The sequence below is a fragment of the Haliotis asinina genome, chromosome 3 (genome assembly GCF_037392515.1).
Source record: "Haliotis asinina isolate JCU_RB_2024 chromosome 3, JCU_Hal_asi_v2, whole genome shotgun sequence".
In the NCBI taxonomy this organism is placed as follows: Eukaryota; Metazoa; Mollusca; class Gastropoda; order Lepetellida; family Haliotidae; genus Haliotis; species Haliotis asinina.
The window spans coordinates 2,802,438-2,826,149 of NC_090282.1; the positions used below are offsets into that span (position 1 = coordinate 2,802,438).

Below are 23,712 nucleotides of genomic sequence, written 5' to 3' on the forward strand. Positions count from 1 at the left end.
CTTGCATGAGAAATTAGTTCCGCTTGAAGCGCTCTTCAAATCACCAACATGGGTTGGCACGTAATAGGTCCGTTAATGAGTGTGTTGGCCTGTACACGGATCAGGGTCGAATACAACATGTTTACACTCTGTCTGGCCCTCTTTGTGTGACAGCGTGGAGCGACTTATTATGATGACGTAAAGCTTGGAAATGGAAGACTCACTGGTATCGCAGACTACCATCGGTAACATAATCATGCACGGATTTATCTAAGACTTCTTTGACGTAAAGAGACCGGTGGGAAATGTTGAATTAATGCATGCAAAATGTGGAATTTTTTTTCAATATTCTATTTATTTTAATTCAAGGGTATTTCAATACTGGATTCAATGCAGCGAGGTAAAGCACATTTATTGCCGCCCCTGGGACACCTATCGGTTTGTGGGAATCCCTTGACAAATCCATTTACAGTGCTAAATTGACTAAACTTGAAAAAAATCAGTTATATGGATTAAATAGGTGAAATATGATATTAACAAATGATACCAAAACAATTTGAAAATTGAAATATCTCAGTATGCCATTAGTGAGACACGATGACCTTGTTCCTACAGTTCTCACGGAGGCCACAATGAACGACAGTTGCCAGCTGACTTTGACACCTCATTGTCTACCAATCCATTCTCTCCACTGAGGCAGTTCACTCACAGATACACTACAGTCTAGTTGTTGTAGAAGTAAAAGAGATATTGAGTAAACGTTTATGATTTAGTCATATAGATAAGTATACCATTGAACAGAAGGGCGTGTTAGATATCTCAAACCCTATGGCCATCTCTGTACTATACCCCACTGGGGATGTATAACCATGCATCTTGTACAAGACCTATCAATAATTTTCTGACGCCGGAAACCGTCAAAAGGCAAATGGATTTCGAAAGTCTTCGATAAAAACGATTGGGATGTAAGTTAAGTGTCTGTACCAAGAGCGCAAAGGCGTCTGCAAAATCTTATACGCTTCGCAGCAAATAAAAAATTGAAAATTCATTTGTGTTACTCGTGACGGACCCTGGGAGGGGACGAATGTGTCCGGTTGTGGAGGGGAAATAGAGACGGTCACGCCATGAACGTTTCATGTTTTCATACATTTCCCAGTGGTTAGTGATTTGTTCGTTCTAAGTGAGCGTTCAATACGCCAAAATAGCTGCTGTATTTATAGGTGAATACCACCTACTCTAAAAGGGAAAACATGTCGTAACGTAATCAAAAACAAAAGCACTTAAAAGAAATCACTAATGTTTGAATGAGATTAAATCCAAACCGTTTGCAGAATGAAGTGCAACGTGCTAAATGTGCAGCGCGATGTCGTTCCACGTGACCGGTCAACGAGGAAGTGCGCAACATTCTGAGCAATACATCAACCTCACCAAGCAGCATCCAGCTCTCTGTCAGCCACTGCGTCATAGTTATCGTACCTCCGCACCCGCATCTACATGCAAGAACCAGAAACAGCCCATTACATACCGCAGATCTAAAGATCATCTGGGACACATGCATCCATCAACGTCAGCAGATGGCGTAACGTTGTGTGCCCCGACGTCAGATCTTCTTCTGATGCCAGTATGTCTCTGTAATACTATATGATACTTGATAACTGAATACTGATTTTACAGGATTTATTTGTCACTTTTGTTGATTCAGCATCATTGCTAGATAAGCCATAGCTATCGAATTCATATTCTTACACAGAATGTTCACCATAATACTCTACCAATGTTGATTGATTCGTGTTAAACCTCCCTGCTCCACCTGGTAGGTTCGACACTAACGTTGCTACGTAACAAAGTCTTTGATAGATATCGAGTGATGGCTATCTATTACATCAATTCAACATCGATCGACCATTGCCGTATACACGGAGACGCGCGCCACACATGGTTCTTCCCTCTAAGCCACATACCGCTAGGCTGAAAAATTTATTTTATTTAAATATCATCACTAAATATGTATTTGAAAAATGCAGCGGTTAAATTCATTCTACAAAATACTGATTATTATAGAGTCGAGTTCGTCCGGTTTGGTGTTTTTTCGCAATGAGGATGCAATCCTGGATACTGCTATGATACGGTCATTATTATTAGGTCCTAGCAGTTTTAGCTTCTTTGTTTGACATTTACATTACTATAGTTACCATATCATGTGACGTACTTTCAACTTTAACAGTTGGCTTAACTGAAGGATAGTGTCGGGTGAACTGGAGTTGTAACTAGAACATCTAAAACTCGAATGTTATTAACGTGGTAGAGGAACATCAGTCGGCACAACACCTTGTAGAAGTCTCTACTAGGTGTCAACTCTTGCCACCAGCGTGTTTTCTGGGTGTCTGTTCAGGAATTTGCAGAAGGGCTTGTAGGTTTTCCAGAATTTGTACGATAGATACTACTTCTCATCGATGTCCTGAATGTGCAGGCCGTTGTAATGTGTAATGTCTGCTCACACATCGAGATGATCACCATGCTGAACTACACCCATAACTTTAGGGGGTTTGTTGTGTGCGTTGGTGACGGCTGCAATGACGTTAATGGCGGCTGCAGCATGGCCGCGACAATGTCTGCCAGCACTGATAAGTCCTAAAGGGGCCTTAAAAGCCATATCTACAATTCTCACCAACACAGCTTCTCCTCGTTTCAAAGCCATCAAACCGAATTTACTATGGACACCCAAAACTGCATCAAGGTATTTTCTGAATAAATCATTATTGAACTCGACTCAGCTGTTAATTGCCAGTTATATCTGCTGTCATTATCTGCAAATAGACTGGATACGGTCGGCCAAACGACGCCCGACATTTAGAGGGGTTGAATTGTTGACACCCTGCCGACTTCAGCCTCCACACAAATGTCATCACCCATCAGCAATGAATCTGTGAACAGCCTCTTCCTGCCTCCCTCACCTCCCCTCTCCCCCACGTACACACACATTCCCCGCCCACGCCCCCTCGCCACACTCACTTCAAAATACCCGCGTCTCAGTCTCTTGAGCAAACAGAACATAGTCATATTTCGGCAAAACCTTGAAACATGGCATTATGTAAATATGAACATTGGGAATTGTTTATAGAAAATAATATTCAGCGAAATGTTAAGTTTGCCATGTACGTCGCCCCAAACTATCTGCTATCTTCAGGGATAACAAGTACTTACACCTCCTCACAATTCCCATTTTAGCAGAACATCGAAATACATTCAAATTGTTTAAAACGTTTGTTATGGCTGCCATCCCAAATATTCATATGCTGTTTGAAAATCAGAACAAGGATCAATAATCATTCCACAGAAGGGTTGCATGCGTATTTCAAAGTTGGTAGTAACTCATTATATTGCACCCTTGGCACAACTGTAATGTGGTGCATAGATGACATGTAGGCAAGTTGAGCAGATAGACATGAGGCAAACAGCTGCGCTTCATGCCATGGGTTCGATACCAAAAATATCGACAAAGTAGCCATCACTATTCAATCAGAATCTATACATTTTTTAACATACTGCCACCTGGTGTCTCTTAGAACATCGGGCGAAGCCATTATTGAGCTTGACAGGCTGGGGGCTTTTTTTTTTTTTTTTGGGGGGGGGGGGTGTTTGTTTGCTTATTTGTTTGTTCTTGTTTTTCTGTAATTAACATAACTGGTAGACAAAAGAAGATATTCTTGAATCTGGGTTACACTCGTTGTTATAGTTATTCAATCGTCTGTCAGCCCATATTGATCGTAATTCCGTCGCAAGAAAATATTCACATTCTTGGTGCCACTCTTTCTGGAGACTTGATGACTTGCAGGAATAGCTTCTTACTTGCAGATGAACATTGCTATGATAATGACGCTTTCTCGTCTGTAATGCTCCGTTAGTTCTGTGACTTCTGGCTTTAGAACGTGCAGTTACAAGAAGACACACCAGCAACCCATGCGTCTTGCATTATGATACAACTCAACATAGGCCCATACCTACAACACTTGGGTAATAGTCCGTGTTTCATCGTCAAAGAGTGGCAAGAAAGTGGGCCACACAGCTGCTCCATCATCGGCCACGGCAGGGCCGTACAAGGGCGAGACAAATTACACCAATGTCACGAATCGCGGTAATCGCGTATTTGATCTACCAAAATAACACTGAACACAAGTAAATAACTACAGTCAAACAGTCTATAGTCTCCAGTTCACGACCCCCTACTCATTAAAACATTATTAAGATAATCTGTGCGTATTCTCCCAATCTGGCGTTGATCACATGCATCTGTTTAACCGTCTGAACGTCCGTAACGAGGCGATAACTACCAGTTAATTCCTGGATCGAACCTTGATGGAGTGATTACAAGGTAGAGCCCTGCATAATGGCTACGCTGGAGATGCGAACCTCACACGTGTGCTAACATGCACCCATCTCCCTGGTACATATGGATATCTCAAGTGATTAGACTCATGCCTTTGGCACAGACAGACTAAGCTTTGAACTTTGGGGTGAATTTCACTTGGCTTCACCTTGTCTTTGTCAAGCTTGGTTGAGAGTGATTGAATTAAGTTTCTATTGAGTATGCCCGTCTATAGCCAGTCCGTGCCTGGAATAACATACCTGATGAATTTGTGGAAATGGGTTTACGGGTCTTCAGCGGCAGGACTGCAATGATCCCTCTTCATATTGATCAACATAAACCCAAATCTCTTACCGCATTCTAGCAGTCGTCTTTCCATCTGCCACAAACAACATCATCATCACCATCACCGGTCTCTGGTGGTCATTGTCATCTGACATATTTCATATTATGAAACGGTAATCAACGTTGTCGACCATAGCACGAATGAATCGGTGATGTATGGCACCTGGGGTTGAGTATCTTAGTCGTGGCAGGATCCGCAGGTTCAACATCTTCACTACGTATTATTGTCGACCAGACAAATATAATGCTATGAGTTCATTAAACCGTGATAGAGCAGAAACACTGTCGTCTATACATCCAAGTAGTTTCCGTGTGATCATTATTTTCAAATCAAACATCAGTATCATCAACTATGAAGACCTGAAAACATAATGTTAAACTAAGTAACGCTTGCGAGCAGCTTGGCAACCCCACAACAAGAGACATGAGCCTATTAACCGATGACTACAACTCATCTCAATAATTAATGAGCACCAGCTCCAACCTCCTGTCTATATTCGCGGTCAAAGACAAGCGCTGCAAACATCACAAAAAAGCACTTAGTTCTACTTTAATTGGATTTTTTGCGCAATGTGCACATTCGTCAATTATGTTTGTCGTTTATCAAAGGATGTAATTATACTATCTCCTGAAGCCTCTGATCTTCCCGAGTCAGAAACAACCGTCGCTAGTCATATAGGATGCAAACAGCGTCAGAGTGTCGCAAGAACATATAGAACATTGCATTGACGTCACACCGCCGCCAGCGGAATACAGTGTACACGTCAAGCCACCGTCAGTAGAATAGTGTACACGTCACGCCGCCGTCAGCAGAATACAGTGAACATGTCACGCCGCCGTAAGTAGAATACAGTGTTCAGGTCACGCCGCCGTCAGTAGAATAGTGTATACGTCACGCCGTCATATTTCAGTAAAATTCAGCGTACACGTCACGTCACCGTCAGTAGAATACCCCGGGACAGATCTCGCACGTGCCAGTGCTAGAGTGTTTACGTCGGTTTGCAGAAAGTCACTGCGCTTGTATGGGTTCGTCAGTCACATATCTTCTCGAACACCTTCCATGACAAATTGATAGACCCCAGTGCTGATCATAAATATCGTGTTAGTGCAGGTGGACAAGCTGCAACGAAGGTATTTTGTGTTATCTGTGTACTTGCTCGCTGAAAGTAATACCACTTCTCTTAACCGTGATAACGCGAAATGAGACGTTGTTTCGACCTTCAGAGGCCGGCGTCGCTCTACAAAGCGCTGTATGAGAGTGCATGTCAACAAGTATCTCTGATAGTAGGAGCTGAGACATCAGACTAGTTGCAGAAGGTTAATGGGGTTTTGACTAGTTACAGATGTGTCTGGCGGCTGTACCGAGTAGTTTTGTGTCGGGGTTCCCAGTGACAATCTCAAAATGCTTATCACACAGGTACCAATGTCAAGCAAAGAACGCAGCCCATCCATGTTCTGCACGCGACAACACCACAATAAATGACCAGCCATAATCCAGCCGGTAACAGCGTCTCCCACGGTGCTGGGCAACAGGTGTCCACCCACTAGGTAGATGTCTCATTAGTCAGCTTAAAACAACAAGCTCCATGCTTGATTATGTAGGTTATCTCATTACGATTATCTGGATTAAAACTGTTTGGCAGAACAGCTGGCCAAGTTAATCCATATTTCATAATAAGACATCTGCATTTGTTTATTGCAAAGATATTATTCAAATGAACGTAGATGTATAGATATATTAAAGATATCTCGCTGTAAGTATTTCGGCTGTGATAGGCGGCGGATAATGGTATAACGTTGATGTGTCAATGAACTGTTAAGGCCATAGTGAAAGTTCTTGATTCAGAAAAAATTATTTCAATGTTTATCGCGTAGTCTCTCCTGCATGTTAATGTTTTTAAAATATAATTTTCACATTCGAGTGTATTTCCAAGAAAGCCGACCACACAAAGGCACTATCCTTCCAAAATACCCTGGTTCCATGGGTTATGAAAATTATATTTGAAAAGCATTGTGTTTTGACAAATCGATTCAACATACCCAACTGCCCTCTCCATCATATTCGCCGTGCACGTGCATCTACGCCAGGAGGAGAAGAATGTCACTATGATCACTATCCAGTACAATTGCCCCATACATAAATGTCGCATTCTGATTATCTAAGCGCTCTCCTATTATTCTTGTCAATGTACAACACTTACAAGCGAGTTGAAATGTATCCCGATGCCCAGTGCAGCTCATTCGGTACTTCGTGGTAGTACTTCTTTATCTCGAATAACATTGAATAACGCCTGACGCACGGAAATTACCGATGTTTAGCGAATGCAGATCGATGGCAGGGAGATAACTCTAAACCTGTTTTTCCTGTGTCGTCTGCAAAATCGATGGCTACCAAAAAGTTTGCCGCGCATTTATCTGATACAACGTTCAGATGTAGTCCCTGTGAATGTTAAGAAGGGGAATTACACCACGGCGTCTTTAAGACATTACCCGCGGGAAAAAGAGCAAGATGCAAGACTCAAATCGTTTGATTCACACAGGTTGACTGAAGTGTACGTTCCTACGCCAATGCTTCAAACAGTTAAAAATTAACATTGAGGATTCGGTAATATGTATATAGGTCCCTCGGGGCCAATGGGTTGAGGTACTCTGGATGTTTCGGAGTAAAGGGAACATATACAAACATCGAGAGTACACCAACCCATGCCACCCTCGTCACCAGTGGACAGCTTATAATAGTTCGTTGACTACGGGGCTCACGAAGTGATACATAACCTTTTGAAGATTATTTTGATTACTGCAAGTTACCTACCAGTAATGCATTATCTGAAACACAGTGGACAACATACAGCAACAAGTAAATATCCCAACATACTTCTTATTTGATGTCGGCTACACTTGTATGTAATTGCTTCACCATTCTGTAATTAACCAAGGAGCAATTTGCATAGGACATAAAGGGGACCAGCTGTTGATGTGTGATACTGGTTGAGACGTTGAACGTCGACGTGCACGGTGAACTACATACACTTTTCACACATGCCGTCACCGGCGTGGTAACACTTCCAGATAATTGCAACAACCAACTGATGAATAACACATGAAACTAAGGTCGGCGCTTAATACGTCACAGAAGGCAGTAGGCTAGTGACTTCAGAGCGATCAGATCACAAGTGAGTCTATTTTTCAGGTGAACATTAATGGACTGATTGCATTGGGTCTTCGGGGGTGAGGCGATGGTGTTCCAGGGTGTTCCAGGGGTGCGCCATATTGTGAGAGGTTTCCCAGCGATTGGCGGATTTGGGCAACTGATTGATCATTAATGAGACGGGTGGTCCGAAGGGTAACGAGGTTTGACAGGATACGTCTCATTGGTCGCTAGAGAGAAATGGGTGTCACGGCGATTGGCTGAGTCAGAAAGGTGGGTCTGTTTGCACCTTTCAAGTAACTGAGTGTTCGCCAAAGTGATAGGGGTTGGTGGTCAGTGGATAGTGCAGAAACGCCATAAATAACAACACTATAATCAACTGCAAAATGGTGATCGAACCTGACCTGTTCTGTTACGCATGAACAGCCCAGTATACTTCCTATTTTCAATGGCTATATTTCACAGACACTGCCCCTCGCCACATGTACCATGTGGGTTAGAATTTCTACTTCTGCAGCCTGTCTGTCGTACAGATCAGGTGGTCGGAGTCGATGATCTGGTTGATACATGTCTGTACATTCCCTGATCGCCTTGTCGATGAGGTGAAGTCACAGTATTGTCTGATCCAGACCGCAATATTTACAACCCGTAGTTGGAGCATTGTAGTCGGATCAAACATCAAACCAAAACACAAACCCTGACACAAATAAATTATCCAGTACAGCCCATCCAAATCTGTTAAATATTCCAGACATTAGACGTTAGTCTACCAACCCTACCACGAGTGTCCTCCTATTACACCCAATTCTAGTACACAGTTCCCTTATAGAATTATTGCTTTTCAAACCTGACTGTACCCTCGAAATAACTGAAATGAGCAACGTGCACTATAGTGGATAGGTCGAACAGCTCCTTGCGAAATCGATTTCAAACAAGTAGAAACTATATTTCACATTTAAAATATTATACCTAAACGATGAATCCGTATATCTCAAGTGATATTATGCTGGTATATTTCGCTACCAACCATTGTAGTCATCCACTGAAAATTGTACATGAACCAGTTGGAATTTTCTCCATCAGATCACGTGACAGTACGTGAACATTGGTGATGAAACTGTCTCTTCAGGCTGGCTGGGTGTTATGGCAAGATATTAGTCGGAACCAATAGTCCGTGCCTGGAGGTCTAGTTGATAACAAGGACTGATGTGTACTGTTAGAAGACCGCGGTGCACCACTAGTTGTAACAGTAGATTGTCTCTCCACACGGCCGGGCTTGGTTGCAAGTGATGTGATGCTTGAGACGACAAATGCCTTTGTAAAGTCCCCGTTGACATCTGACCGTAAACTGACGAAATTGATGTTGAGTCTGGTCAATAGGACTGTCGATGTGTGAATAATTCGAGTATCAATCTCATATCCCGTTAATATCTGCCAGAGATATTAATACCCTGTCTTTGTAAGTAGCCAAGATAACGAAGGAAATACACATGAGAGGAAATTGCCACCACAAAACCGCTGAACTGGCCGAAAATATTATTCAGACTTTCCTTTTGGCTGCCCAATTACGGAGTGGAAATGAACAAAAGCTTGCGTAGTACATTCATTTCTCGACTCTTTTGATGGGCCTCAGTCGGCCTCCGTGTCGTGTGTGTTGTTTAAAGGGCAGCCCAGATACGATATGTTCATTGCCAGCTACTGGGCTACAATCTACTACTGGCCTGATTATGTCCATGTCACTCTCATCATGGTTAGCATTAGGTAGGGTTTTTTACCCTGTCTTAATGCTCCCTTCATTAGGTGGGACACAGTGGACACAAATACTTTGGTACAATATTGTCTTGGTTAGAAAATTGAATGCAGCGCGAATAAACATTTGCAGGGGACTTGGTGAATTTGGTCGATACCCCTTGCTGTTCATTTCTCGACACGCCTGCGTAATACATTTTCTGATTCCACTTCTAATATGCATTGGATTGTTTATTGAAGATTTCATGTGATGAAGATGAAGAGATAATAATATCCAGCCATGAGTTACGTGTTGAAACAGGTTACGAACGTGTGAAAAGAGTGTCAACAGTTTGTAATTAAAGTAAAATCGAAAGTATTTTCGATCTTCAGACCTGGTATAAAACCTCTGAAGCAAAATCATTAATAACACCCATTAATAACAACCCTAAGCCCGATTATTACAAATCAAATGTGAATTAACAATGATGAATGTGTAGAATGTATTCATTATTCCACCTGTGTAATGCGCCAGTAACCAGATGTACGTTGTTCAGCGACCTGTCATTCCCCCATCTCTCGGCTACAGTCTAAGTAAACTTAGCCTCAGTACTTTTCGTTACACTCCACTACTGAGTCTAACAAAACCTTATAGGAGGTCGCGTCAGGTAACCTTTCAGATCGACCAATCTCGCAGCTTACCAAATCGCGAAAGTGGACATTTGCACATACCTTTTGAACTTATTATCTCGAAAAGATTCGTACCCGAACGATTCCGAATGCTATTTAGCGTACGCTCGCGTCCGGGTGATGCACACGGCGTACGTTACAACCATGACAACGGCAAGTAAACAGTCGCTGAAAATAGTGTTTTGACAATATTCAAGGATGTTATCTTGCGGAACTATTAGCTAATGGTAACCATGTCAACAGAAACCCAAAAGCGTATATACTGCAAGTAAAATAACTGCGGATTTTTGTTTGTGGAGAAATCTGTGTCAGTGACCTGAATATTTTGAAAGTCCCCGCCATTCATAAATAGTAGCCGTTTTCTGATTGGTTACATCTCGGGTTTGATTGGACGGTCATTGATCGCTCAGAGGTTACCTGACGCGACCTTCTACTACGTTTTGTGTAACGAGTGTAACGAAATACACTAAGAAACTTAGTTTACTTAGACTGCTCTCGGCTACATCACGCACGTCACATGTATGGCCACCATGGCAACAGCAACTCACGAATACTATCAACCCGTTGCAATCATCGTACAATGTTAGATTTTTTAGCGCAATGATGCGATGTAACTAAATGATTCACAATGGTACTGCACGCATGCAGAAATATCGAGTACAGCAAGAATGTTTTAATGACATTTGAATTCCATTGTAAAAATGTTAAAAAGTCAGAGAGTGACATTATGGAAATATTAACGACGCTGTAACAGGATGCACAACACCATAGTTGTATTCAGCTGCATTGATATTCATTAGTGAGATCGTGTGTCGCCACTGATACGCATAACGATGTTCACCGCTGTTCGAAACATGAGTTAGTGAGCTGCACATGTGACCGTCACTGCATGTGTCGTCTCATTAACGAATCACCAGTATTATTCAGCTGTTGGCTGTCGCGATCGGTGGTCACTAGACTGTCGTCAACATGTGTTTGTTGCAGGTTTTATCGTGCATGAAGGTGTCATATGGGAGCGAGTCGATGTTTATTGTTTCATGAAGTGATCTGCAACAAACCAGCGGTATGAAGTCGTTTCGCTGCATGTAAACTAGTCCAGTAAAGAGTCGGACACGAGCCTAACAACCATATTCTGAAAAAATAAATTCTGCAAAAACGACATTCTCTTCCTACAGGGGTTACTCCTGTCATATCTTCCTACGTAACCTCTGTTCTAATACGGCCCTTACGTGGTGCGAGTGTTGAAGACTCGCGATTGGAGGCGTTCAGATTTAGTTGTGCAATCAGAGACGTTGTTTCAAGAGTGATCATTCGCAAGATATCGGTAATTTCCGAATCCATCGGGAAACGTTGCCACTACCAGTTTTTGTTTCTACAAACACATACCGACAATTGATCCCTACAGTCTCTATTGCCAGTTTCTGATGTTCAGCTAAACATCAAATACCGAATCTTTCCTTCGCACGTTGATGAACCAACTCCATGGGTGCCGCCATATTGGAGCTAAGTCTATTTAACGCGTGTTCTGATTGGATTGTAACAAGGGAGATAATTCCTGTTGCGATTGTTTGCCGCAAGGGGATTTCTTGATGACCTGGAAATATAGCCGTACTAGAACAGAGGTTACGTAGGAAGATATGACACGAGTGACCTCTGTGGGAAGAGAATGCAGGAAGGACAGTTTCCTAAATTATATCTATCAGATGTAATACAAAGGAGCCAGGGAATGTATTCAGTAATGCAGACTTGCCACATATTCTAGATTTACATGAGCTTCTTTGGGTGTGATTACGCTGGCAAGCCTACAGTTATAGCCAGTAATGCAGACTTGCCACATATTCTAGACTTACATGAGCTTCACAGGGTGTGATTACGCTGGCAAGCCTACAGTTATAACCAGATTGGGCGAACGGCGGCTAGGGGTTGCTCGGGATTAAGTAACTCTACCCCGAAATTCTTCTTCCCCCCACCCCTCCCCCACGCAAACCCTCCCGTGTGTGTTGTTATGTCTAACTGTGTGAACGGAGATTAGTGAACGTGTAAATAATTACGTGCCAATAGCATAATATTATAATATAGATTTGATTACGTAATATACCAAGCGATTACACAACTCGCTACATTGTCAAGAGAACATAAAGTACTGAAAGATATGCGATAAGACGATTAAGGCTGTTAACTGGCTGATACGATTTGTGCCTTATACTCGCCACTAACACGTCACTTAACATTCTTCTTCATATTAACATACTTGGGCACAGGGATGTATATCCGTATACATCATTAACATGATATACATTTTAAGTGTATCCTAAACTGAACAGGTATTTTTACTACCTCCAATCCAGTCAACCTAACCAACGTGTACAGCCTTGACTCTGGTAACCCATCCAACGTGTGTACAGCCTTGACACTGGTAACCCACTCATTGTGTTCACCCTGGACAGCGGTAACCCACCCACTGTACACAGCCTTGACACTGTTAACCCACCCACAGTGTACACTCATGACACTGGTAACCCACCCAATGTGTAGAGCCTTGACACTGGTAACCCACCCAATGTGTACACCCTTGACACTGGTAACCCACCCACTCTATACAGCCTTGACACTGGTAACCCATCCACTGTGTACACCCATGGCACTGATAACCCACCCAATGTGTAGACACTTGACACCGTTAACCTATACAATATGTTTGCACTTGACACAGATAAGATCGTAAACAGTTTGTGTAACAATGCTTTGTGTTTACACGTGATCTGTAACGACACGCTATGTGGTGACACTGACATGTTCATGAGACTTGTAAAATTCCCTTATTATTACCTATCACGTGGCAGGTGTGTCAGTTTTAGAAATCTGCAGGCAAGGAAAGTTTTAGGAGTGCTTTTAAACGATGTCATTACCAAACAAATTTAAACACAGTACTAGCTCTCAAGACCACAAATTCGCCTGCACGCAATACAGAAACAAGGCCAAATGACCGCTGTGTATCGGGAGGGGTAACAGCAAAACTAAAACACGTTGTCACTTAGTACATAAAGTTGGATTTGACGTATGGTGAGAAATAGTTTTTTTATTTCAAACTAAAGCTCTTAATCCCAGGCCAAGAAATCAATAACAGTCAAACTGTTTGATTTATGCATGAAATAGCTCAATTAAACTCGACGTAAGAGCAAATGTGATATGCTCGTGGCACCTAAAGCCTGAGTCAACACAAAGTGATTTACTTCGCCACGTTAGGAACACGATAGTGCAAGGCAAGACGGCCAGGCCACGCCTGATGATGTTAAAGGCAGAAGGGTTAAATTAGTATTTTCGCAAGTATCCAATTATTGTCGACCTTGCAGCGATCGATGATGGTGATGATGGCGTAACGTTGTTAACCCAAGACGTACTTGGCCTGATATACCTGGCTTGAGGCTCTTCCATGTGTAAAACTATCTGCAACAGACTGTTTGCTTAAAAAGCATAACCGCGTAGAGGGTACAGGGACATGGACGAGCGGTTCACATCCGTGTCACAAGAGTCAACGAAAACTTAACATCACACATAAACCGCATGTGAGTCGGTGTGTGAGTGTGTAGGATTTGACACAAATATTTAGGAAATGGCTGAGCGAAACTGAAAGTGATATAATTCAAGAACTGTGAAACAAACTATCGACTCCAAGACGATGCTGCTTAAAGTCTGCTCTCTTCATCTGTGGCTCAACGCCGCAACAATACCGTTCCGTCATGGGACCATCATCTTGTATAACTCATCACTGACAACCCTTCTGCACATCACCAAACATACAACCATCAGTCACAACCCTCCTTTACATCACCAAACATACAACCATCAGTGACAACCCTCCTGTACATCACCAAACATACAACCATCTCACCATCTTTCACTTCAGCTCACAGAAAAAACGTTGATAAAACAACAGCCTATTCTATATTTCCCAGGCGGTCTAAATTCTTCACCTCGTGAACAGAAGACGCTAGTGTCTGATGACTATACCACACATACAATTAGTCAAGTGTGAACAACTTAGCTGTTTAAATTATTTTTCAACGAAATTGAATTTTTCAAAAAAAGGTTTACTGCCATGAAATATGTCAAACATGGGCTTCGAATATGCCAATAAGCTTTCCTGGATGGCAAGTGGGATGGCTGAATTTCTCAACTCAAGTGGATGCATTTTCAAAAGTGTGTCGTATATATACAGCTGTCTGTCGCAGGTACTCCATGATGGGACGATGTTGGAACAAAACACTCGCATGAATGCCTGCATTGTGCAGTATGGACGTACTCATGTCAACAAACAATAAAGAAGATGAACTTCAACCAAGTTATCCTAATTAATTGAAAACAATAAGCTAAAAGTGAATAACACCTGTGGTATGTGAATGCTGAGTTCAGCTGTTAATGAATAATAATAACATATGACATAATATAACATCAGGTCCTTTTTGATGCAACGCTCTGCAACGTTTAATTGACCTTTCAAATGTAACTGATTTATGTATTTACAACCGTTCAAGTTGATTCAATTGTTGAAGGCTGGCGGGGACGACCAGTTTGCACGATACACAGTCGGTCTGGGTAGAGCGATTCGTGGTAACACGGGCATGTTCACTACACGCTGTAAAACCCTTGCGTCCTTAACCTATTACATAGATTTCCGGAACAGTAACCATATCTCGGGTTAACGTTATCGAGGATCGCAAATTCGGGACAGCTGTTGTGCGGATACCCGCCGCCCTTCACGCGGGCTATGAACGAGACACTTGTAGTCGAGTCATCTTGGCAAACTTCAATCGGTCCAGAACACCTTTTCGAAACAAACAATACACTATAATAAAATTTCAGTTTTACACACCAGCTGTAGATGGATACATTTACTGCTCCTTGAAAACATTACTGGGGAAAATACATTCCGTGCTGATTTAAATGTTCGTGATACATGCGAGTCGTAAACCATACTTAGATGCTCGTATGTAGTTCGGTATTTGTTCTTTCCTTCGTATAATTAGATTCCCTCAACTGAGAAACCTCCTCGCTACAATCAATACACAGCAGACCTCAACTTAATTAAAAACTATTCAATTTGATTTAAAACCGGCGATTGTGCTGCCTAAATCATCTCCAAACACCAATTACCTCACACGTAATCCATAAGTTTGCTCTTTTAGAAGGTTGGACTATCTATTGATCGTATATATCCACTTTTAATAACGCACGTGAAAATAAAACTAATAAAGCTTAAACAACGATAAAGTCCAAATGAATCCTGTAAACAGAACATCAATCATACCTCAAATGATCTGGCCACTTCTAATCCAGTAATGAGCAGTGGTTCAGATGTCGGAACCACTTCTTCAAAGAATGAACATTTGGAAGAATGGTGGTGTTTGTGGAAGGATTAGGGGTAGGGTTTAAGTTGAAGTGTCTCCCTCTCTTTCCCCTCCCCACTACTTCTTCCCCAAATGTTCGTCGCCCGACCCATACATCACATTCTATATCAACCTGAAATAAATGTGCTCCATCTATCATAAAAATAATAGTCAACCTGACGTTAAATCGTGGAGGCGAATAAACAACAACACGCGCGCGAGAGAGAGCGTGCGGCGTGCATGCATATGTGCGCGTGTGTTTTAGGGTTAAACCACCATAGGGGTGTGTATTTATTATGTTATGTTTGATGATAAATTCCAGAAGCTGAGTATGTATACCAGTGACCGCGTTCAATGATTGTGAAAAAGTCCGCGGTGGACGCCCCCTGCCAACTTGAGACATCTGATTAAACAGCGGCGACAGCCTAATAGAATCACAACTGGTGACCAAACTTTGATTAGGGCGAGTGCGTAAAATACACCGCTGGTCTGAAAATTAAGTTTAGGGCCAATCTCCGATGCTGAGACGGGTAGGTATGATTGCTGGAAACAGACACTGCTGACGTTGGGAGTGGGGACACGGGGATCATCTGTCTCCGAATATTGTTAGCTGGCACTCAGACACAAAACCCTGCCATTACTCAAGATCGCCGAATGTGGAGATCAACACCTCCAGAATTCAAACAATTAACAAGATTGTTGGCACACAGCCTTTACATGTCGTAAACCCGTAGCAAGAAGTTAAACGTTATAAACGCAACCTTTGCCTTTTTATCTCTAGTTTTAACGGTTTTATGGCGGACAGCATGGAATCGTAACACGACTGTCAATTGTCATGAATTCTCTGTGTGGAAAAGCTTTTATCTGTTATCGATTGAAAATAAATCTGTCAATTACCGAAATCTACATGGTTGTATAAATGTATATTTCATGCCCTGACTTCTGATGCATTCAGCATTGCTTCACAATTGATCGGTAAATAATACAATTGTGCTTTTACTTGGGACTGCATTCCGTCTCGGCTGTTCCGTGCTGATCCAGAGCTCACGATCGTGTATATTATATACAAACCATCGCACGAATATGTCTCGTAACACGAGTGATGTTTATTGCCTTGGTGTTGGATCCTGTAAATTGTCCCACCGTGAGTCGGGTTAAATCAATTTATTTGTCATCCCCAGATGCAGACAACAAGCTGCCACGTATCTTAAGAGATGGAGAGTGGATATACAGTGTGCGGAGTTTAACACACGAGCGTGGCTTGTTGTGTGTACGGGGGGGTACCCACGGCGTTCGCCATAAGGAATTTACTACTTAGAGCAACCGATATTTTAGACATGACTAAAATACAGATGCATCTAGTTAAAGTAAAAATAATAATTAAAATACTTCATATTTTCTCCTTATCTTAACATCTAAAGTCATTCCATCAATTACCCAGTGTGAAAACATTACGTCATTACTGAAGTTCCCCCATTAACCTGAATCATACACGCAAAAAACTCGCTGCAATAAATATCTACATTGAGTGAAAATGTTTTCTAGTAATACAACGAATGTATAGCTACATCTGGTTTAAATGTATCTGCAAACGTGTATAAGTAAAACGATCTGTTTTCTCATATTCATGTATTGCGCACCTTTAAAGATAACTGGAAAATAACCTGGCAGACAATATCAGAGAAAAAAAACGACCGATCCTGTGTATCTGGAGCACATGGTAGTCGGCTGTCTGTTTTGTCCCTTTCTGTGTCCACACACCCACATTTCACCTGTCCTCCGCTACTACCCGACGTAACTAATCTACCCGCTACCCAACGTAGCCGTTTACTGAAGTACTGAACTACATGACCAACACATCCCGTACTGCATAGTACCAGCCGACGTAACACATCGAACACAACCCATCCACAATTACTGCACTGAACGTAACGAATCTACCCGTCCACGGTGCATTCCCAGTCTACCCGTGTTACACCTTACTAACGTACATGACGAATAGATCAGTTATCCACCTTACAAACGAACGCAACCAATATGCCGATGTTCTCCTCAGTACTAACATGCACAACCAATGTACCTGTTATCCACGCTACTATCAAACGCAACCAATCCACCCGTTCTCAACAGTACTGAACTACATAACAAATCCACCTGACATCCACCTCGCAAATAAACGCAACCAATCCACCCGTTCTCAACAGTACTGAACTACATAACAAATCCACCTGACATCCACCTCGCAAATAAACGCAACCATTCCACCCGTTCTCTACAAAGTTCTAACCAACAGAACTACCGAGCCCCGTGAGATTCAACTACGCACCTAATCCCACCCGTTATACCCACTGTCACAGGCCAACCCAACTTCCAAAAGGCAGCTTGCATCCGTGAGGGTGGTATACATAGCCAATCCACCGATGTCATCTGTGTCTACTCCAGGTCCGATATCCAGATAGTATTATACGTATTTAGTACGGCCCTGACGGTGCTAACTGTAGAGGAAGTAGAGGGGTGTTGGGACGTGGTAAAGTATGTGATAATATGCACCCGCTGATACAGATGGTGCTAGTAATGTTTGTCAGGCACTATCACATCGGTTCCGGTATCTGCATGCCTGTCACAACTCAAGGTAGGTGGGTTTTTTACCTTCACTTTAGTGACAGCCCTCGCGTGATGTTTTCGTTGATATTTACACATTCCTACGTCGCGACATACTACATGCGATCCGTCAGCGTTTATGGATGTATGTTTCATACCAAAAAAGCAACAATTTGATATCCCCAGAAGAGAGGCGACACAATAGTTGGCAAGTGTTATGTATCTATACATATATGTCTGTGTTCCCAGGAGTGTATACAACTCACCCAGGATGAAGTGTGTCTAACAATCTCCCACCGCACATGCACCAGTGGCAGTCCCCTAAAACATGCAATACCTACCTGTGACGACCACAAGCAAGAAGAGATGAAACAACAGCCTTAGTTCCTCCAACATGTTCCTAGAAATGGCACTGGTATATTAAAACTTCCAATTACTGGGACTATGTTAATCCGGTGGTAGAGAGCGCTGTGACTATTGATTGCTCCGGTAGAGCTTATTGCCTTCTCAATAAGCCAGGAATCTCTCCCAGCTTAGTTCCAGCATTTTGGTTAAAACGTCGCTTTCCAAGCGCTCCATAGAATGACACAACGTCGGTTACATATCGGGAACTGCTGGAGAACATCCAAGCTCGCCACAGACCGAAATCTCGTCAAACAGATAAAATGAAATATTCCACCTTTTTTCCTTTGAATCTGTGTTCCCAGCCCTGGGCCCAGTCAGTTAACGGTGCGATACTGGCTTACAGTTAGTTCCACGCTCGCTAAAACAGTATTCCTCGCATCGGCGAAAAACTCGAATGGGATTGTACCACATGCGGCGAAGTATAATCGCTCCAACCGTCGGGCAGGCGAGTCTACTCCTGTGAAAGGGGTGTAGGGACAATACTTCTCTTTTTCAGCAAGCCATGTACACAGCGTTGTCGGCGACTCTAACAAGGTATTTATCGCCTCTCGTAAGTTTAGTCCCAGGTTGACTGGTCAGTTTGTCCGCGCTGACACAATGCGGGGACGATAATCCGGCGCATATCTCAAATCCCAGCTTTCGCTCACGATCCCTGTTGTAGCGCCGACTTTGCACGGCGCCCGTAGCGAATACACTCTCTCTCTCTGAGCCGTTCTGCCGAGCTCAAGCACGTGGCTGTGTTATTGATGAGTCAGATGAAATTGACACGCCTCTGACCAATCAGAAAGCAGCATTCGCAATTCGCTGTCATTGTCCCGCAAGATGAATGGGAAACAACCGCTCTAAGCCCAACGTCAGGAGAAATCCCCAAACTTTCAAAGTAAGTTAATTTTCATAAATGAATCAATTTAGCTGAAATGTCCTAAAATGGAGTTGAACACTTTAAAGCCAACATGGTAGCGATGCCGTCGCGTCGCTTCATTATACACAACCGGTCAATACACCTAGTGCTTTGTTGGAAGAAAACAACATTACTATGAAATTAACATCTGTCAATAAAATATTCTGACCCACGAGCTGTGTTGAAATATGTAATTAGTATCTGATGAAAAGAGAGTGAGGGTCAGATGTTGAAATTAGCTAAACGTACCTAGAAAACATCACTGGCAATACATTTTGCGTGTCTTTGTTTGGCAGGTTGTCGTTCGGTCATTATGACTAAGACAGTTGTACGATCCAGCTATGGCGATAACAAAGGCTGTCCCGTATCTAGGTCCAGATTAATCCCCATGCCATTCAAGATAATCAGTTACCATGTAGGGATAAAAGGCAATTACTCAAAAGGATATCGATATATTGATAAATATTTTTTTGAAGAAAGTATGTTCCACGCGTGACAATGATTCATCCCTGTACGGCGACTCTCATTACTATATAATCAGAATAATTTGAGACATGTATATGCAGAACGGGTAGGTCGTGATGTTGTGGTTCTACCCACAACACTTCATATACATTTATCTCACACTGAACATCTATTGCCACAGTAATTAACCAACAAAAGATGTTGTAATTAATGTCAGTCCTCCATTGGAAATTTACGAAATTGATCAAGATAATATCCGAAGATAACGGAAACACAAATTGCGGCGTTAGCCGAAACTGAAGCTGGAGGGACATACTACGGAAAGATCCGAAATCATATGATACATAGTGCTACAGCTACACGTACAGAAATACAGCTACACGTACAGAAATACAAGCATAGCTCTAATTATACTCGCAAGCGTCTTGTCGGGATGCACTGACAGCTAACTAACTGTGTCAACTGATTGTTTGTGTTGTGTGGACAAAGGATCCTCGACCTGGATCGTATGGAGGGGAGGCATCTACCGTCCATCAGTTAGTCGTCATCTATAGCATATAGTAACACATAGGAACACAATGGGTATGGGGTATATGCGGGAACACAGTGGTTGCAGGTGATATAGAGGCTCACAGTGGATATGTTCTATGCAGAATAACACGAAGGGTATGGGCTATGTAGGGGTACACAGTCGGTATATGCCATGTATAAGAACGCAATGGGTATAGGCTATGTAAAGGAACGCAATGGGTATAGGCTATGTAAAGGAACGCAATGGGTATAGGCTATGTAAAGGAACGCAATGGGTATAGGCTATGTAAAGGAACGCAATGGGTATAGGCTATGTAAAGGAACGCAATGGGTATAGGCTATGTAAAGGAACGCAATGGGTATAGGCTATGTAAAGGAACGCAATGGGTATAGGCTATGTAAAGGAACGCAATGGGTATAGGCTATGTAAAGGAACGCAATGGGTATAGGCTATGTAAAGGAACGCAATGGGTATAAGGTTGTAGATTATCCCCGGTTATATAGAGGAACACAGTGGATATGTTGTCTGTAGAATAACACAATGGCTATAGGCTATGCACTTACCAATGGACACATGGACACATACATATGCACGTACCAATGGACACATGGACACATTCATATGCACGTACCAATGGACACATGGACACATACACATGCACGTACCAATGGACACATGGACACATTCATATGCACGTACCAATGGACACATGGACACATACACATGCACGCTCCAATGGACACATAAACACATACACCCTACATGTAATCTATTATAGCAAGGCCAGAATTTGACGCACTATCGTACTATACGCAATATCATAGCATGCCTTGGTAAGTGTCATGGATCGCTTTCTGGTTCGTCGCCAAATGAACACTTTAAGAGAGGTTAGGGTTTGTGAGTTGTGTAAACATGGTTTCAGTGAAACATATATATGTTTCCTGTAAACCAGGAAACTTCACATACAGTGATTGCTTCCTGTTGTTTTGTAATGCCATGCAAGCTGTACACAGGTACTGTTAATAGTGGGCCCGATTGGTATTGTTTTGTTGTTTGCACAAGCTCTTTCAAGAAATGGGCGACTATTGGAGTAGGGACATTCATTTGTAACATGTCGTTTTATCCCCAGCGGAGAGACACGATGTGATCTCGCCAGATTTCCCTTCCCCTTTCAATTAAATATTTTCATTTTCGCGTAATCGGAAAATTATTATTAAAAGATTTCTCAAATAATATCTATGGTCGTCTTTTCCCCAGTATCAATGGCCTTCCTCTCGGTAACGGGATACAACAGGGGCAAATACCTCCGTTTTCGAAGCTCCGCACAAATAACGTGTGAGCCGATTCGTTTGAAACGGCTATCGCTCGAAAGCTCTTGACCATCAACCTTACCAAGAGGTTTCCTGTAAGAAGCAAACTTATTGGATAAAAACTAGTTTCTAATGACGCTTATTTGCCAGAGTCAGCTATAAGGATCGTGAATGGTCAAAATCAAACGCGTAACCTAAGGATCTGGGATTACACTTTCTTAACAAAGTAGACATTCTAGTACTTTTTTGAACTGAGTCGCGGCGGCTGACTTTGTGTGCTGGCAATTAGGTACCCGACTCTGAGGGAGTGGGTTCGAATCCCACATGGGATTCAACTAAAAAAAATACTAGTACGGCGAAAGCGTAATGCCAAATATAGCATATGTTACATTTGACCAGTCAGAGTTGTTCGTCGCCAAATGAACACTTCAAGAGAAGCAATGGTTTGTGAGCGGAGCACAATGGGTAGAGGCTATGTAGGGGAATGGCATTGTGTAATCATGATTCCAGCAAAACAGCTATCATTTCTAGTAGAGTTATTACAGTAAACTGAGTAAACTAAGTAAACTTAGTCTCAGTGTTATTCGTTACACTCCACCACTGAGTCTAACAAACACTAGTAGAAAGTCGCGTCAGGCAACCCTTAAGCAACCTATGACCGTCCAATCGAACGCGAGACGGTTAAAGAGATTTATTCAGTCAGACAACGGCTACTATTTGGGGATCGGGGGGACTTATAAAATATTCAGGTCACTGACACAGATTTCTCCACAAACAAAATTCCGCATATAACATAGTTATATTACCTGCAGTATATACGCTTTTGGTTTTCTGTTGACATGGTTACCATCAGCTAATATTTCCACAGGGTGACATCCTTGAATATTGCAAGAAACACTATTTTCAACGACTGTTTTTACTCACCGTTGTCATGGCTGTAACATAAGCCGTGTGCATCACCCGGAAGCGAACATGCGCGAAACAGCATTCAAAATCGTTCGAGTACGAACCTTTTCGAGATAAAAATTTCAAAAGGTATGTGCGAATGTCTACTTTCGCGATTTGGTAAGCTGTGTTCTGATTGGTCAGTCTCAAAGGTTACCTGGGGCGACCTGCCATAAGGTTTTGTTAGACTCAGTAGTGGTGTATGACGGAAAGTTCTGGGGCGACCTGCCATAAGGTTTTGTTAGACTCAGTAGTGGTGTATGACGGAAAGTTCTGAGGCGACCTGCCATAAGGTTTTGTTAGACTCAGTAGTGGTGTATGACGGAAAGTTCTGGGACGACCTGCCATAAGGTTTTGTTAGACTCAGTAGTGGTGTATGACGGAAAGTTCTGGGGCGACCTGCCATAAGGTTTTGTTAGACTCAGTAGTGGTGTATGACGGAAAGTTCTGGGGCGACCTGCCATAAGGTTTTGTTAGACTCAGTAGTGGTGTATGACGGAGATTTCTGAGGCGAAGGTTACTTGGACTGAGTTGTTATAGGATCTGTGTTCTCACTGTATATTCAGGTGCATGTTGACTAAGGTATGTCATCTTGGATGATAGCCTAAAGTGTAATGCATCCCTCAATTTAAATCGATCGCTCACGATGTAACAAGCAAAAGTAAAATTAAAGGTAAAAGATAAGAGACACAAAGACAACGATGTAGGAGGCACCCAAGCCTCTGAACGAGAACGGCCAGACTGCTCTTGTGACGTATCTGTCAAGGAAACATATGACGAGTAGGAGAAAGTCTGCCTCTACACTGCCTGATGACGTCATTCCATGTTCCACTTTCAGTTTTAAAGTAAGCCAAATTTTGGACTTTACTTTGGACTGTTTTGAGCTTTACTGCATGAGTTAGGAAGCCCC

General features: G+C 42.4%; 1 protein-coding gene across 2 annotated transcripts in view; it reads right to left on the bottom strand.

Annotated features, from left to right (window-relative positions):
* Positions 1 to 19,363, bottom strand: part of LOC137277303 (zwei Ig domain protein zig-8-like) — an 86,583-nt gene extending 67,220 nt beyond the window's left edge. Inside the window, exon 1 of one of the 2 annotated variants that reach the window (XM_067808963.1) lies at positions 18,586 to 19,363. In XM_067808963.1, coding sequence (XP_067665064.1) covers positions 18,586 to 18,640 — 55 coding nt within the window. In that variant the 5' untranslated portion in view covers positions 18,641 to 19,363. The remainder of the gene's footprint in view (positions 1 to 18,585) is intronic. The other variant, XM_067808962.1, reaches the window with a different exon arrangement.
* Between the last annotated feature and the right edge of the window lie 4,349 nt (positions 19,364 to 23,712).